The sequence below is a fragment of the Orycteropus afer genome, unplaced genomic scaffold (assembly GCF_000298275.1).
Source record: "Orycteropus afer afer isolate SDZICR_OR568_19922 unplaced genomic scaffold, OryAfe1.0 scaffold00017, whole genome shotgun sequence".
NCBI lineage: Eukaryota > Metazoa > Chordata > Mammalia > Tubulidentata > Orycteropodidae > Orycteropus > Orycteropus afer.
This window is the reverse complement of record NW_006921604.1, coordinates 8,835,192-8,854,516: the sequence shown is the minus strand read 5'-3', so window position 1 is coordinate 8,854,516 and position 19,325 is coordinate 8,835,192. Positions and strand designations below refer to the sequence as shown.

Here is a 19,325-nt window from a genome sequence, read left to right as displayed (position 1 = left end):
TTGGTGTTCAATGCATCAAATCTATTATTTAGATGATCTCTAAATTCAGGAGGGATATTTTCAAGATCATACTTTGGCTCTCTTGGACTTGTTTTAATTGTCTTTAACTTCAAGTTGAATTTGCCTTTGAGCAGCTGATGGTCTGTTCCACAATCAGCTCCTGGCCTGGTTTTGGCTGAAGATATTGAGCTTTTCCACCTCCTCTTGCCACAGATGTAGACAAGGGGCTAGTCTCTAATATTTATAGAGAGCTTCAGCATATCAACTAGAAAAAGACAAATAATCCAGTTGAAAAATGGACAGAGGACAGGAACAGACATCTGACCAAAGAAGACATTGAGGCAGCCAACAAACACATGAAGAAGTGCTCACAATCATTAGGCATTAAAGAGATGCAACTCAGAAGAACAAGGAGATATCACATCACCCCAGCATTAGTAGCAAAGTTCAGAAAACCAAAAACAATAAATGCTGGTGGAGGTGTGGAGAGACTGGAATCCTTATGTACTGCTGGTGGGATTATAAAATGGTACAACCACTGCAGAAAACAGTATGGTGTCAAATCTATTCTTGAGAGAGTCTCTAAATCCAGGTGAAACATACTGAAGGTCGTAGTTTTGCTCTCTTGCACTTGTTTTAATTTTCTTCAAATTGAACTTACATAGGAGCAGTTGTTGTCTCTTCTGTAATCGGTCCTTGGCCTTATTCTGACTGATGATAGTGAGCTTCTCCATCATCTCTTTCCACAGGTTTAGTCTGTTTGATTCTTGTTTATTCCATCCAGTGAGATTCTATGTGTATAGTCACTGTTTATCTTGCAAAAAAAGGTATTTGCAATGAGCAAGTAGGTAGTCTTAACAAAATTCTTTCATGCTATCTCTAACGGCATTTCTGTTACCAAGGCTGTATTTTCCAACTACTGATCCTTCTCCTTCATTTCTAACTTTTTTATTCTAATCACCAGTAATTATCAGTGCATCTTAATTGCATGTTTGATCAGTTTCAGACTGCAGAAATCAGTGGAAAATTTTCATTTTCTTCATCATTGCCTTTACTGGTTGGTGTATAAATTTGAACAATAGTCATATTAACTGGTCTTCCTTGTAAATGTGTGGATATTATCCTATCACTGGCAGCATTGTACTTCAGGATAGATCTTGAAATGTTCTTTCTGATGATGAATGTTCCTCTAGTTTGTCATTCTGGGGATAATAGACCATATGATTTTCAGATTAAAAAATGGCCATTAAAGCCCTGGATATTGATCTTTATGAGTTATATTTTATTTTTTACAGCTTCCGTATTTGCTAGATTCATACTCCATTCATTCCACATTCCAGTTCCTAAGGGATATTTTCAGTTATTTCTTCTTATTTTGAGTTGTGCCACATCAGCACATGAAGGTCCCAAAAGCTATACTCCATTCATGTAGTTAAGGTCACCTCTGCTTTTAGGAGGCAGCTCTTCCCAGTGGTATTCTGAGTGCATTCTAACCTGAGGGACTCATCTTCTGGCAGTATATCAGACAATATTCTGCTATAATTCATAAGGTTTTCATTGGCCGTTTTTTTTCAAACATACACTGACAAGTCCTTCTTCCTAATCTGTCTTAGTCTGGAAACTCTGCTGAATCCTGTCCACCATGGGTGGTGACTCTGCTGGTATTCGAAATACTGGTGCCATAACTTGTAGCATCACAGCAACATGTAAGCTACCACGGGTACAACAAACTGACTGACAGCTGAGGGACCAGCAACATATTTTATACAAATCCCCATGATGATAAAAGAACTGTTATTGATAATCCTTTTAAGATTCGAGACTAGGATAATATGTCTCTTTTAGTGAACTGTGCCAGAAATTCCACTTTTATATTTATTAAGGTAAAATAATAACTTGAGATTTGTTTAAATAGAGTTAACTATTTGTAAAATTAATGCTTTACTTTTTTTTATTTTTTATTTAGAGTGAAGGATTGGAAATAAGCAAAGAAACCAAAGAGAAACGATTAGAAGATGGTTATTTCAGAATAGGTAATACCTACTTTAAACTTGGTAAAATGTCCTTTACTTCTCTGGACTTATTCCTAAACTGTAATTTTAAATTCTTTTCAGATAATAATCACCTTTAGATTACAATTGCATTGTACCCCAAGTTTCTTTCTCTTTTTTTTAAGTACTTATTTATATTATGTTGAAGGAGCTTTTGTGGCATAATGGTTAAATCATGGGACTGCTAACCAGATGGTTGGCAGTTTGAACCCATCAGCCACTATGTGGGAGAAAAATGAGGCAGTCTTCTTCTGTAAAGATTTACAGCCTTGAAAAGTCTATAGAGCAATTCGACTCTGTTTTTGGACAGAGTAGTCCTATGAGTCAGAATCAGCTGTTTGACAGTGGGTTTTTATATTATCTTGACCCAACTAGAATTTTAGATCAAGATTCATTTACTGGTTCCTCTTTCTTTTTCAATCTGTCATTTCTTTGTTTACATTCTCTAATAATCTGCCCTTAGCTGCCTTCTGCAGTGTCTTAGTGGCTAAGTTTAAATATTCTCATGGTTTCAGCCAACATCCATATAACAGAATGTGTGATTTTAGCCTCTACTTGCCTCATGAGTTTCAAATCTGTATTGAGATTCCTGGATACCACATAGCCATCTACTTTGAACATCTGTAACACAAATATTTCTTTACTGCTCTCGGTTTTTCTTGTCTTTATTTGTCTAGTTGCCTAAGCCTAAACTGTAGAAATCTCCCTAAACACTTCCCTCACCCTATTGTCTGTTAGTATCAATTTGGTCTATTTTGCATCTCATTTCCTCAAGTCACTATATCTGTCATGGTGCTATATACTCTTTCCCTCTGTTTTAGAGCCAAGAAAGGACTACATCTACCTGGGTCTTCCTGTTGGCTTTCCATATAGCCACTGCAGTTGCCTTTCTAAAATGTAAATCGTAATATATTAACCTGGGTAAAAGTCTTTAATGACTTTCCATTGTCTGATTCCTTGGCTCCCACCCTCCTTCCAGCCTCACATCTTTCTACCTTCCTCTTATTCTTCATATTCTCCAGTCTTAACACTATAGTTCCTCTGATTAATGTTCCATACTCTTACATTCAGCCATGTCTTTTAGCCATTTTGTTTGCCTGAAATTATCTCTCAATATGCTTTCTTATCTTTATTAACCAGTTTAACTGCCCTCTTCTCTGCTCTTCATATCATATTGTAAGTGCCTTTACTGTGCAGTCCTCATATTGTTTGATAGCCCGGTTCAGTGTGCTCACCCTGCAAGAGGAGAGACATTGTCTGTCAGGTATCTCCTTCAGTTAACACAGGGCCTGTCGTTTGATATATACTCATTGAATGATTATTTATTTTCCTTTACTTAAAGTAATTAATCAGGCAAAAGAGAATGGTGATAAGTTATTTTGAATATATAGCATGTGTACATTCTTCTATAGCTCCCTAGAGCTGTTTTACATTTGATGAGTGTCCTTCAATTGTTGCTGCAAGGCTTATACAATAAACCTACCTAATTTCAATATAGTGCAAAGTTTTGGTGTTTAGTTATTTTTATGTCTGGGTTGCACATTATTGAAATGTACAAAATCAGTTGTGTACATGACATTTATTACCTCTATTACATATTAATTATTTATTTCCTAAGAATATTGTGTTCCATATTATGAAAATGGCATAGGAAGTAGAGAAGTCTACATTAAATAGCTTTGCAGTAATTTGAAGATAATAATCCATCTAAAACATCAACTCATAATTGTTTAGAAACAAAATGACCTTATGGATCAGCAAGCTTAGTAGTTAGTGTCACAAAAGTGCCTATCGGAAATAAAGAACAATGACCATAATTTTACACAGTAATGTGTGCTCTACATTTTTTTGCCAACACTCTCTCCCCTGGCAAGGTACTTTTGCACTTAGGCTATGCCAATTTTTTTTTTTTTTAATTAGCGTAGCATGCTTACAAAAATACCTCATGGGGGGAGGGTACAGTTGGCAAACAGATGTAGAACATGCTTGTTGTGTGTATAAAAATATGGTAATTTTTTTCAACTGAATATAGAAACTTCTCCCTTCAGAAATATGTTTTTTTTGGAATGACAGCATGAGAAGCTCCATAGACTCTCTTTCCAGTAAAACAATTATAACTGGTAAAAGTTACTAAAAACAAGCTAAAGCCTCTGAAAATTTTCCTAAAGACATACAGCAAATAGAGAAATGTATATTCATGAGAATCTGCTAAATCTCATTGTAGCATTAAGAGTCTGTGGCATTTGAGCCATGACCTGCTCTGTTACTCACCCTGCCCAAGCTCAGTGAGACAGACACTCTGCTCTGAGCAGGTATAGCCAACACAAGAACTCCCTTTCCCTTCAGCTCTCAGTCCAGGATTACACTATTTCCTTGGCATGCTACCAGCATTTATCATCACCTCCAACTCTGTGTTTCAGAAGCTCTATACCTGGTAAGAATAACGAGAATTGTGAGTCTCCCTCCCTCCACCCAAACTCCACTTTTAGGGTGAAAACTGTACTCCAGGTGCAGAGAATACAGCATTCCAGTTGCTCTCACTATAGCTTTTTTCCTCCAGCATTCTGAGAGATGCATGCTAAGAGAACCAAGGGCTACTGCCACAAACCAGTGCTTTGCCTGCATAGCTGGAGTGTTACTCTGAGACAAGCTGGCTACTGACCCCACCCAAAGATCCTGAGCAGTGGTGCAGAGATTTTTCAGAGTAGAGACAGGCCATAAGAACACAGAGCTCTATTGCTTTCCCTAAGAGGACTGACTTTATTTGAAACAGAGATTGAGAAGTTCAAGCCCAAGAGCTCTAGGGAAAGCCATGAAAATTTTGGTGGTAAACAGTTAAAAAGAGGCTGGTAGCTCCATGATACTAACAAGCTAAATTGTATCCCAGCTAGAATTTTAACAAGGAGAACCAGTAAAAGAAGAAGAGCCCTTTTGGGGTTGGAACAAGCTTCAAAGACCAACCAGCATTAAAGACTACCCCTACAAATGGACCCAAATTTAATTGGATCAGACTATTAAGCAATATATGTTCAGGGCACTGCAAAAACAACAATCATCAGCCAGCAATTAGTGAAGGCTGATGGTTGAATGTGACACCAGTAGAGAGTTAGACTAGCCAATCAGCCAAATACTACCAAGTAAGGAAAATAAATAGTTAAACAAAGCCTTGATAAAACCACCATCATCCCAGGGTGACTTTGTTCATGCCCCAAGCTGTTGCTCTCTTAGGCATGACATCAGAGGGTACATACTGGAGAAGTAGACATCACTGAACTAATCAAGGCAAGTCAACAATAAGTCAGAGAAAGAGGCAAGAATCAATATCCAGAGTTGCTACAATGTTATCTAAAATGTCCAGTTTAAAAAAAAAAAATCACAAGATGTAAAAGGAAACAGTAACAAATGACCCCTATAAAGAAAATAAAGAGGGGAAACAAAAACTGCCTTTGAGAGAGCCTAAGTGTTCAATTTAGCATACAATAACTTCAAAGCACCTATAATAAATATATTCAAAGATCTAAGGAAGGTATAATGACACTGTCTCACCAAATAGATGAAGAGATAGAGTATTAAAATGATGAACCAACTAGAAATTCTGGAGTTGAAAAATATAATAACAAAAATGAAAAGTTTACTAGAGGGGGCCTCAACAGTATATTAGAGCTGTTAGAAGAAATAATCAGGAAACTTGAATACATCGATGGCGTGTATGCAATCTAATCAACAAAGAGAAAAAAAGAATGAAGAAAATGGACAGAGCCTCAGAGAAATGTGGAACACATTGTTTGCACTAACTTAAGCTTAATGGCAGTACCAGTAAGAGAGAAGGAAGAGAAAAAAATATTCAAAGAAATAATGGCTGAAAAGTTCCTAAATTTGATGAAAAACATTAATCTGTATATCCTAGAAGTTCAGTGAATCACCAGTAAGATAAACAGAGATATACTCTTACATACGTTATAGTTAAAATGTTGAAAGACAAAGAGAATATCTTGAGATCAGCAAGACAAAAACAACTCATTGCTTAGAAGGGTACAATAAGAGGAACATCTGACTTCTAATCAGAAACAATGGAGGCCAAAAGGAAGTTGGATTACATAGTCAAAGTAATAAGTGGAAAAAAAAAGAAAGCTTTCAACCAAGAATTTTATGTCCAAAATTATCTTTCAGAAATGAATTTGAAATAAAGACGTTCCCAGATAAATGAAAACAGAATTAATTTCTAGATCTGCTTTCAGGTAATACTAGAGAAAGTTTTTCAGGCTAAAAGCAAATAAAGCAGACAGTAGTTGAAATCCACATGAATAAAGAGTGCTGGTGAAACTAATTGTGTAAGTAATTATAAAAGACTGTATAATTGTGTATTCTCTTTTCATCTCTTAAGCTATTTAAAATCAGTTGTATAAAATAATATGTATATAATTATATAGTTGGATTGATAACATATAGAAATGTAACATACTTTATAAAACAGTGCAAAGGAAGTAGGTGGGAGAAATGTTGTATCGGAGTAGGTTAACCAAGGAAAAGAAGAAGACACAAATAACATGAATTAGAAATGAAACAGGATCCATATCTTACACCATATACAAAAACTAACTCAGGATGGATCAAAGACCTACATAATGTAAATAGGTAAATAGAAATATCCTCTGTCAGATATATATGTATTTGGGAATATAGTCTACTTTACCAAACATGTAAATAGCTAAAATTATAAAGATGATCATAGAAAAAACTGGGTCAACTACAGGGGCCCTAATACATGGCATAAATACACTATCAAACATAACTAAAAACACACAGAGAAAGACAAACTAGATGACCAGAACAGGTTAAAAATTAAACACTTATGTACATCAAAAAATTTTACCAAAAGAGTAAGAGAACCTATAGACTAGAGAAAAAAAAATGGCAATGATATATTGGACAAAAGACTAATCTCAAAAATGTGTGGAAAACTTCAGCATCTCAAGAAGAAAAAGACAAACAATACAATGAAAAAATGGGCAGGGAGCATGAACAGATACTTCAGCAAAGAAAACATTCAAGTGAGCAACAAACACATGAAGAAATATTCCCAATCATTAGCCATTGTTGTTGTTAGGTGCCATTGAGTTGATTCCGACTCACAGCAACCCTGTATACAACAGAATGAAACACAGCTTGGTCCTGCTTCATCCTTGTAACCATTGCTGTATGTGAGCACATTGTTGCAGCCTATATGTTGATCTATCTTGTTGAGAGTCTTCCCCTTTTTCATTGACCTCCTACTTTATTAAACATGAGATCCTTCTCCAGAGACTGGTACCTCCTGATAACATGACCAGTGTATAAAAGATGAAGTCTCTCCTCTTCACTTCTAAGGAACATTGTGGCTCTACTTCTTCTAGGACAGATTTATTTGTTTTTCTGGCAGTCAATGGTATATTCATCATTCTTTGCCAATACCATAATTTTCATTAGCCATTTTTCAAAACAAAAAGAGTTATCGTCTCCCCCTAACATTAATAGCAAAGTTCAAAGAAACAGAAGACAAGAAATGCTGGCAAGAGTGTGGAGAGACTGGAATCCTCATACATTGCTGATGGGACTGTAAATGATACTGTACAAAATATTATGGTGCTTCCTTAAAAAGTTGGAAACCCATTACTAGGCATGTATCATACAGAAATAAGAGCATGAAATGAATAGATGCATGCACACTTATGTTCACTGCAGCACTATTCACCATAGCAAACATGGAAACAACCTAAATGCACATCAGCAGATGAATGGATAAACAAACTATGGTACATACACACAATGGGATTCTACACAACAATTAAGAATAACAGTAAATCTGTGAAAAATCTCATAACATGGATGAATCTGGAGGACATATGTTGAGTAAAATTTGTCAATCACAAAAGGACAGATACGGTAGGAGACTATTATTATAAAAAGACAAGAAAATGTTTTTACATAGAAAGAAACATCAATTGATACTTAGAGTGAGAGGGAAAGGGAGACTAAATCACTAACTAAAAAAACAAAACCCACTGCCATCGAGTTGATTCTGATTCATAGCAACCCCCATTGAGTTTCCAAGGCGGTGGTAAGTCTTTATGGAAGTAGATTGCCTCATCTTCCTTCTGCAGAGCAGCTGTTGAGTTTGAACCACCAACCTTCTTGGTTAGCAGTCAAATACCTTAGGTGCTGTGCCACCAGATCTCCTTAAATCACTAACTAGAGGGTCCAAAAAAAACCAAACTCACTGCTTTCGAGTTGGATCCAGGGAGTGGCTGGTGGATTTGAACCACCAGCCTTCTGGTTAGCAGTTGAAAGCCTAAGACACTATGCCACTAGAGCTCCCAAACTAGAGGGCAGAAATGTATTAACTTGAGTGAAAGAGAAGACGGGGAAGTTAGCACACAATGATCAAGGCAGTGGAAGACACTGGGAGGTGCATGAGAGTTAAAGGCAACAGAGGCAAATACCACTACATATACAATCCTGCATTAATAGTAATAATGAATACATAGATAGATACTCAAGCTGAGCAGGTGTGGGAAGATGAATGGGACTATACTCCCAAATACATCTATATCTGAGAGAGGGTATTTCTACACCCATATGTACATGTTGTCTTAGTTATCTAGTGCTGCTATAACAGAAATTCCACAAGTAGATGGTTTTAACAAACAAAAATTTATTCTCTCACAGGTTAGGAGGCTAGAAGTTGAATTTAGGCTGTCAACTCTAGGGGAAGGCTGTCTCCCTCTCTGAGGTCTGGGGAAAAGTCCTTGTCTCCTTTCAACATCTGTGGTCTTGACGTCTTTTGGAGATTTCCATGTGTCTTGCTATCAATTTCCCCTTGAGTTTAGGAGGTTCATAGCGTAGGGACCCTGAGTCCAAAAAATGTGATCCACTCCTGGCTCTTCTTTCTTGCTGGTACTGAGGTCCCTCTGACATCTGTTCCCTTGTTAAATTGCTTTTATGTCTCAAAAGATATTAACTCAAAATACAACCTAATTTTGTAGATTGTATCCTGCCTCATTGACATAACAGCCTCTACTCCTGCCTCATTAACATCTTCAAAACCCATTGCCGTTGAGTCCATTCCAACTCATAGTCACCCTGTGTGACAGAGTAGAACTGTACTGGGGGGTTTCCAAGGCTGTAAATCTTTACAAAAGCAGATCAATTCATCTTTCTTCTGTGGAGCAGCTGGTGGGTTCAAACTTCTGACCTTTTAGTTAGCAGCTTTAGTTAATCACTTTGGCACCAGAGCTCCTTCATTAACATCTTAGAGGTGAAGATTTACAGCACATAAAATCATCAAATGGAGCATAATTACATAATACTGCAAATTATGGCCCAGCCAAGTTGACTCATTTTTTGGGGGGGCAGAGTTCAATCCATAAAACATGTGCTGCAAATATATTGAAGAATATAATACAGCATACAGGGGGAAAAGTTAGGAAAATCCCTTAGTCATAACCAGACACCTTGAGGGAATGAGTCACTGGACCTAGGGGCTCAGGACGGTAGATTTGGGGGACATAAAGGCCAATTGGCACAACATAGTCCACAAAGGAAATGTTCTATGACCTACTTTGGTAAGAAGCTACTGAACTCTTAAAAGCTTTTAAATGACCATCTAAGGTGCAGCTACTGCTCTCTCTCTCTCTCTCTCTCTCTGTCTGGAACAAATAAGCGTGAAGAAAATCAAAGACACATGGAAACAATAGTCCAAAGGACTAATGGGTGATGTGAACCCCAGCCTCCACAACCCTGAGACCAGAAGAACTAGACAGTGCCTGGCTACCACTACTGCCCTCTCTGAAAGGGATCATAATAGAACATCCTGAGTAGAGTGGGAGAAAAATGTGGAATGAAATGCAAAGTCATAAAAATACTATGCTTACTGGTGGGATAGAGACTGGTAGAACCCCTGAGACTATGGCCCTTAGTCACCCTTCAGTCCTTGAACTGAACTCATTCCCACAGCTCAACTTTCAGCCAAACAATATACAAGCTTTTAGGTGAAAAATCAACCATTTGAGGCCAAAAGGGCAGTGTTTGCCCAGGAGACAGGTTTAGAAGGCAGGAAGGGAGAGGAGAGAAGAAGGAATGGCAATGGAAAATACGGGGGAAATGGGAAGAGCTCTGTTACATTGTGGGAATTGTAGTCAATGACATGGAAGAAGGCATGTATGAATTGTTGGATAACAAACTAATTTCCTGTAAACTTCAACCCAAATCACAATAAAAAGAGAAAAGAATCAGCTATTTATAACTCTTTGGAGCATGGTTCAACTCTTTACACACATGGGATTCCCATGAGTCAAAATCAACTTGATGGTTATAGTTTACACATAAACCAAGTGTACTTGTCTACATTAGCAGTGCACAATCCAAAAGATGAAAATGCAGTTCCATTACCAGTATCATCAAAAAGATAAAATACTTTGAAATAAATTTAGCAAAAAATACCAAAACTTACACTCTGGAAACTACAAAATATTAGTTGAAGGAGTTAAAGAAGACCTCAGTAAACGAAAAGACATCCCATGTTCATAGATCAGAAGATGTAATACATGTAAGAGAACAGAACTTCCCAGGTTGAGCTACACAGTCAATGCCATTTCGATCAAAATCCTAGCTGGCTCTTGCAGAAGTTGGCAAGAGGATCCTAAAATTAACATGGTACTTCAGGGCACTTGGAATAACTTAAGATAATGTACTGGGATAAAGATAGACAACGTAGATCACTAGAACAAAGTGCGAATCCTGAAGTAATCACTTTACATTTATGCTCAGTTTCTTTCATCAAAGGTGCCAGTACAATTCAGTGGAGAAGAAATAGTCTTTTCAATGATCACTGGATAGTCACATGCAAAAGAATGAAGTTGCACCCCTTCCTAATTATACCTAGCACTAAAAATTAACTCAAATTGAGTCAGGCACCTAAAGATAAGAATTAAGGCTTTAAAACTCTTAGAGGAAAACATAGATGTAAGCCTTATTTGCTACCCTGTTCATTGGTATATGCCTCCTGTGTACCACCACACTACTGCTTTGCCCCTAAAGCACACTATTCTTGTCTCTCTCTTAGATGTCTTTCAGGTTCTACTCTTTCTTCAGCTTAGAGCACTCTGACACATCTCCATGTAGCTGATTCCTCATCACCAGGTCTCAGTGCAAGGTCACCTCCTTAAAGAGACCTTCCTTAACCAGTCTCCTTAAAGTGGCTATGCCACAGTCATTTTTTGTTGTTAGCTTCTTAATGTTTTAGTAATTGTTTTTTAGTTATGTCAGAAAACTGAACCTAAATTAGTTTAAAGAAAAGAAGAAACTTGGGGTCCGTACTAGCCAGAAAGTTTTGGAGTAGTGCTAGCTTTAGGAATAGCTAAATCAAGACTTCAGACACTGTCACCAGGACCCAGTTTTTCTGCATCTCTTGGCTTCTCTATCCTGCTGGCTCTATTTTCAGACTCATGGAGGTCACATGGTGGCTACCTTACATGTGTTCAAAACCATCAGCAAAGATTGCTTCTCTTCTTTAACAACTGGGGGAAAATTCTAAGCAGACTCTTACTAGCCCAAATTGGGCCCTTTTTAAATTAATTACTGCCTAGAGCGATGGCTTATGCTGACAGGAGGAGCTGGAGTTGAGGATGAGGTCAGCTGTATGCACATGAAAGGAGCTGATAATGATGGGAAAGACATTCCCACAGGAAATTCAAAGGAGTGAAAGAAAATTAGTTACAAAAGCAATTTATCCATATCTGAAAATATGCTTTGGGTTCATTTGTTTGTGGTTTTTATCTATTTCTCCCTCCTATGAACCCTGGTAGGAGCTCTGATAGTGTAGTGCCTTAGGCACTTGACTGCTAACCAGAAGGCTGGCAGTTCAAACCCACCAGCCACTCCTCGGAAGGAAGGTTGGGCAATCTACTTCCATAGAGCTACTGCCTTGGAAACCCAAGGAGGGGGCACTATGAGTTGGGTCTGACTCAACGGCACATAACAACAACAAACAACATGACCCCTGGTAAGGAGCTCTGGTGGTGCAATGGTTAAGGCATTTGGCTGCTAACTAGAAGGTCAGCACCCACCACCCACTCTTTAGGAGAAGGTGAGGTAATCTGCTTCCATAAAGATTTACAGTATTGGAAACCCTGTGGGGGTCACTATGACTTGTAATCAACTTAGCGGCAATGAATTTGGTTTTTGGTGGTACAATGGTTAAACGCTTGGCTGCTAACAGAAGTGTTGGTAGTTTGAACTTACCAGCCACTCCACAGGAGAAAAGACCTGGTGATCTGTTACCATGAGGTTTATAGCCTAGGATACCCCATGGAACAATGCTATTCTGTCTAGGATCCCTGTGAGTCGAAATCCATTCCACAGCACACAATAAACATATAAGCTCTGTGGGGCCAAATACCTTGTGTCTTTTCCTCTCTTGTATTCCCAGGGGTAAGTAAGTGGCTGACCAATAGAAGATAACCAATAAATATTAGGATTGTTGTTGTTGTTAGGTGCTGTCGAGTTGGCTCCGACTCATAGCCACCCTGTGTACAACAGAAATGAACCACTGCCTGGTCCTGCAATAGGCTCACAGTCCTTGCTATACCTGAGCCCATTGTTGTAGCCACTGTGTCAATCCATCTCGTTGAGGGCCTTCCCATTTTCGTTGACCCTCCACTTTACCAAGCATGATCTCCTTCTCCCGGGAATGATCCCTTCTGACAATGTGACCAAATTCTCTGGGTGAGAGTTTTCAGCCAGGTCAGAGTCATGTAAAACTGTCTTTATCAAGTCCACACTTGTCTATAATTCCATGATGTAGGACCACATATTATTTTGTCTTCTTAATTCTCCTGATGTGCAAGTTTCATAATCTTTTCAGAATGGAAGCTCAGATAATGTGGCATTATGTAGTCTAAATGAAATGACACTAGTTCCTAATGACCCTTCTTTCTGTTGACATTCAGCTGTAATTGGTCTGAATTAGTCTATAATTGGTGTATACTTTTTAGAATCTCTTTTTCCCTGTGTTCAGAATTATAGTCTTCCATGTACATTTCCTCCTCTTCTTTTTATACTTCCTCTTCTCCTTGTTTCCTCATAAATGCTGGCAGTAGTTGTACTAACACATCTGTAGGAGTTAAGATATAATGTGTGTGGATATGAAGCTTAGAATTTGGTGTCATGTGCTGTTCTTTTACATTACTTACTACTTTGGACTTACTCGGGTCTACGTTTCTTCCTCAGCATTGTGAGATTCATCCATGTGGATACATGTGTCTGTTGTGCATTCATTTTCACTGCTGTTTAGATTTCCATGGATGAATGTATCACTATCTGTTTTCTTGTTTGGTCATCAATTTTCTTTCCATCTTTTTGCTGTTATAAATAGTGCTGCACTAAACACATGCGCTTGTATAAGTGTTTCTTTGCAGTATACACTTAGGAATGGAGGAGAATCTTCCATTACCTATGTTCAACTTTACTCCGTGATTTTCATCTTTCTCCATTCTTTTAATTGGCTACCTGGTATTTCCTTTATTTCCTTTATTGGCATATCATAATTTATGATATGATATCCTGTCAGTGAACACCTAGCTTGTTAGTTTTTGGTTTTTTTTTTTTGCAATATATATACTCTTTGCATATGTGAGAATTTATCTGCAGGATAAAATGGCTAGGTGAAAGTGTACGTGCATTTGTAATATATAAAAGTCTTAATGAGGCTAGTTATACCAGTTGGCAATTATTTTTCTAATGAAATGAGTTTATTAAGTGATAGTATCCAATATCTCATCAGTTGAAATGATTCAAGTTTCACAGTATTTTTCAGGCCTGAATTCCCTGCCTAACTCTATATTCAGAAATAATTTTTTGTAGCACACACCCCTTCCTCCAATCTAGCACCTAGTATGGAATTCTTTTATGAAATAAGTTTACTAAGAATGATTGACTGAAAATGTTACCATGGAAGCATGTAGGTTTAACATTTACAATAAAAATGAGTTGTGCCTTACCTTACAATGATAAATATAAGCATATTGTATTTATTCAGTTATAAGACTGTAGGAGCTGTGGTGGCATGGTGCCTAAGGCATTTGACTGCTACAAGAAGACTGGCGGTTCAAACCCACCAGCCACTCCTCAGAAGGAAGATGAGGCAATCTACTTCCATAGTGATACTGCCTCAGAAACCCAAGGAGGGGTCGCTGTGAGTCAGATCTGGCTCCATGGCAGTGAGTTCAGTTTGGTTCGGTTATATTATAAGACTATAGAGTAGACTGAACAATTGTACAACATGAGAGTCAGCAAAGTGTGTCCCATGGGCCAAATCTAGCCCACCCTCTGTTTTTGAATGATCCATGAACTAAGGAGGGTTTTTACATTTTCAAATGGTTGAAGAAAACTATATATATATTGTGACATGGAAATCATATAAAAGTTTACTGAAACACAGTCAGGCTTCATTTTTTATGGTCTGTGTCTGCTCTTGCATCACAACAGCAGGGATAAGGGAGTAGTTGCCGCACAGACCCGTGTAGTGCTCTCATCCTTCCCCACTGCTACACAGTGCACTGCAAGTCACAGTGATGCATTTATAATTTGACAGTGTTTCAAGTGTTGTGCTTGTCACCATATGCAGCATTATCAGTGCTTACTCAGCATATCAAAACAAGAAAGGAAAAGTCAACTTTAAATGCTATATTTTCACACTGTGGAATATAGATTATTGTACAAAATTAAATGACAAAGGCTTGTGTTTATTCTGCAGTCATGTGATAGCTTCGCTAAAAAATATATTACCAAACTAAGCACTCACAACAATATTCTCAACTCTCAGGAAAGCAACCCTCAGAAATCGAAAACTTTAAGTGAAATATCTCTCCACAGAAGAATTTCTTCACAAAAAGAAAAATATTAAAATGAGTTAAATTATGTTTCCAAGTGGCTCATTTTAGCCAAGCAAGAAAAACTATTTACCAGTGGTGAGTTAATTATATCGTATTTAATTACAGCAGCCATCAAAATGTATGTAAAGCAGATAAACTTATTGAAGACTATTAGGCTTTCAGCAACAACAGTTGCTGGAAGAGTTGAGAACATTGGGAGCAGCATTAGTAGTCAATTAAAAAGCAAAACAGGAAACACAAACAGATAAATGTATACTAGTGTTTGTTGCATCACTGTTCACAATGACCAAAAGTTGAAAACAGCTTGTCTATCAACAGACGAATGAATAAACAAAATGTGGTATATACATACAGTGGATTATTACTCCACCGTAAAGAGAAATGAAGTCCTGACACATGGTACAATGTGGATGAATCTTGAAAACGTTTTTCTGAGAGAAACAAGTCTGTCACAAAAGGACAATCCCACTTATATCTAGATTACACAAATGAATATATAGAGGAGAGCTTGTTATTGGTTACTAGAGGCTGGAGGGAGGAGGAAAGAGGGGGTCTTTATTTAGGGAGAACTGACTTATTGTTAAGACATGATGGGAAAATTTGGAAACAGATTGTGGTGATGGTTGTACATGTGGACATAATACCACTGAATTGTACATGTAAAATGCTAAAATGACTAATGTTTTGTTATATATATATTTACTACAATAAAAAAATTAAACCTTAGCAAATTATTTTGAGTAGTTTTCCTTGACTCGATGAGTTGCCAGATGTTACTGATAATACTCACTTGTTACAATATCAAAGCATTGATACAGAGTTTGAAGTGACTAAAGAATTGGCTTCTGTGAATACTATGTGTGAAACAACTACAGGGAAGAATATTTTTAAACAAGTTGAGAAACATTAATTCAGTACAGTCTGAAGTAGAATCTGGTAAAATGTGTTAAATCTAATGGTGATAAAAATTTGTGTGGAACAGAGAAAATGTCTTAGTTGGGAAAATTCACAAAGCTTGTGAAAAATGTAAAATGTTTAAAGCCCGTGGTTAATGATTGTATTATTCATCAGCAGGTGCTTTGCAGAAAATATTTAAGTTTGTCATGTGTTATTGAGCTAGTAGTGTCAATAGGGATCTTTATTTGCTCTCATAAATGATGAGAACCATCATCAGCTTAGCTATCATCAGTTCTGCACATTTTTTTTTTCAGAATAAATCACAAAAATCTTTCTCTACCAGACAGCAATTCAGTGTCTTAGCTGTGTTAAAGTCTTACTGCGATCTTTGTAGCTCAGATTATAGGCTTGATAACATTTATTAACTAATTAAACCTAAAATTACAAGGCAAAGCAGTGTTTATCTGCAAAACTTAATTGTGGTAAAATCACTTTGATGACAACATTGTTTGAACAAGTAATAGCAAGTTGTTTTGTACACTTCTGTGCTGCAGGGTTAAAAATTCCCATATTTCAAAATTCATTCATCTGTGCAATTGAGTAACTTCTGCCTAATCTTCACTTGGAAGTTTTTCATTTAAAGGGCAGATATCAAGAGAACAACAATCTAATAGAATTCCATAAACATCTTCTAAGTGATGCATGTGCTCCATTAAAATCTTATACTTGTGGCTTGATACCAGTATTTGGCAGGACCTATCTGTGTGAAAAGAGAAATATATATAAAATCTCATTACAAATCAGCATTAACAGATGAATACTTAAAATCGATTTTGATGATAGGGAGCACAAACTTTGAACCCCAATTAAGTGAAATCTTATTCTAAAAAAAGAAATTACATTATTCTCATTAATACACCTCTATTACAAAGAAATGTATTCAATTGTTACATTTTAAATTTCATAGATAAAAAAAACCTGTGGGTATGTTTTTCCTTACTGTATATATATTTATCTAATACCTCTGATTTTCCTCTTGGCTCACAAAGCCCAAAATACTTATTAACTACTCTTTTACAGAAAAATTTCACCAGCTCCTGGCATAGAGAAGTGATGTCCAGAGTGAACCTTCTTCCTGCCAATTTATTGTCAGTATAGGTTTTTTTTTGTTTGTTTGTTTGTTCGGTTGGTTGGTTAGTTTTATGAAGGATAATTCCTTCTAGGGAGAAAAATTGTGTCCAAAGCATGATACCTTTTATAAAAGTTCTTGGTCCTTATTCTTACAGAAGAGCTTTTGCTTGTCATTATAATGAAGTTTTGTATTAGAACTGTTTTGAAGGAGGCATTACTTTTTAATTCATAGATGTGCCCTTGGCCAACCACTGTTATGTATGTCTGATTAAAACATTGAAATATGTTATAATTGACTTAACCCTTAAAACAATCAAATTGGGTGATGGTATAGATTATATTTCAGTAAGGTTTGGGTAAGTCTCATGTTGCTAAAAGTCTGTATATTAAAACATTGTTGAGACAAGAGCAATTATCTTAGTTATTTTTTTATTTTTAATTTTGCAATTGGGAAAAATATGTCTATTTAAATAGGTTGCTTCTAATATTTTTGAAGCTCTGGTAGCACAGTGCCTAAGGCATCTGACTGCTAACCAGAAGGGTGGTGGTTCAGACCCCCCAGCCACTTCACAGAAGCAAGACTGGGCAATCTACTTCCATAAAGTTTTACCGCCTCGGAAACCCAATGGGGGTTGCTATAAGTCGGAGTTGACTCGATGGCAGTAGATTTGGTGGTGTTTTTTTTTTTCTGGTCTAATATTTTTAAGCATGTGCTCCTTCATGACAAAATGAAAAGTTGGATGAAAGTAGAAAGAAGGAAAAAAATCATCCATGCATTGTCTAAAGACATCCACTGGAAATCTCTTAGCATATTCCTTTCCTGTCTCTACTCTGTCCTATAGGGTTGCTATGAATAAGAGTTGGAATCGACTCTACAGCAGTGGGTTTTTCTTTTCTGTCTTAAGTGAGTGAAATTCTATGTGTGCCTGTCTCAGTCAGCCCAACAAGTGTTGGTTTTTATTTTGAAGGGAAATTTGAGAATGGTGTTGCTGAAGGAATGGTGGATCCGAATCTAAACCCCATTTCAGCCTTTCGACTTTCAGTTATTCAGAATTCTGCTGTTTGGGCCATTCTTAATGAGGTAAGACAGTATGTTAAATGAATGAAATGCCTGACATTGTTAATATCATTTTGATTCTGTGCTTAAGATCTTTTTGGAATTGAGAATTTACTACTTGTCATACTTTTCCTTCTTTTCTATTTCAGATTCATATTAAAAAAGTCACCAATTAATCATCTCCTAGGAAACCAATATATTTTTTTTCCTGTGAATTTGTTAAAGATAGTTAAGCATGTACTTTTTTTTTTTTTTTTTTTTACTTGAACACTACCTCTTGTGAAATCTACTGTAGATAAGAAGATTGTCATTTCCACTTGGAAAGTAAATCTCCCATGGATAATTGTATTAATTTGAACCTAAGCTGTCCTCCAATTTTAACTTGACTCAAACATTTTACAGTTATGACAGCCTGTTAATATGTCTTGTACTATTTTGGTATTATACTAATACATAAGAGTTGTACATATTGTTACATTCCTTAAATTTGGAAAAAATCAAAGTTAAATACATTTTATGAAGGGGGTACTTTTGAACTTCATTTATTTTACTATTGTAGACCCTCTTTTCTAGAGTATCAGGGATTATATATATAAAGATATAAATATACATAAAAATGCTATGGAGTTAATTTATTAGAAAACACTTAAGAAGTACATATTTTTGTGCAGTAAATTTTTGAATCAATGCTTTTTTCCAAAACCAGTTACCTTGCTTTTTTAAGTTCTTTCTATATTTTTCTTTGGAAATGCAAACATTACAACATAATGCCATTTTTCAAATGCACTGCCATTTAAGAATGATTCTAGATTGATTTCATAACTGAAGTACTTTTTATAATCAGCAATTCTGAACAAAATATTTTCAAAGGCATTCCTTAAAGCCAAGATTTTAAAGACCAATGTCCTTCTTGAGGGTTATTCTACTATACTGTGTATGGTATATAGCCACAGAATCAGTATGATAATATTTCAGTGCACAGGTGTGATGTGTTCAACCTTGATTAGGCTTAACTCACCACTTTCCCTCTAATATGTAACATGACACTCTTCTTTCCTTTTGAATCTTTGTCTTTAATTCATGAGTTAGATGCATTATCTCTTTTCTTGATGATTCTTTTATATCTGCACTCATTTTATGAGTTCTGACAAAATGTTTTCTAGGAAATGCCATTGTATGAGTCATAAGATAATTTGGTATAATTTTAAAGGAAAATGAAATCGTAATATTGGTTTTTGGTGAAAAGTATTGTAGCAATTG

General features: G+C 36.5%; 1 protein-coding gene across 1 annotated transcript in view; it reads left to right on the top strand.

The window, feature by feature from the left end:
* MGAT4A (alpha-1,3-mannosyl-glycoprotein 4-beta-N-acetylglucosaminyltransferase A) overlaps positions 1–18,241 on the top strand; it is a 173,290-nt gene extending 155,049 nt beyond the window's left edge. Inside the window, exons 13-15 of the mRNA XM_007959460.2 lie at positions 1,967–2,033; positions 17,977–18,089; positions 18,215–18,241. Of these exons, the coding sequence (XP_007957651.1) occupies positions 1,967–2,033; positions 17,977–18,089; positions 18,215–18,241 (207 nt within the window). The remainder of the gene's footprint in view (positions 1–1,966; positions 2,034–17,976; positions 18,090–18,214) is intronic.
* Positions 18,242–19,325: the final 1,084 nt, after the last annotated feature.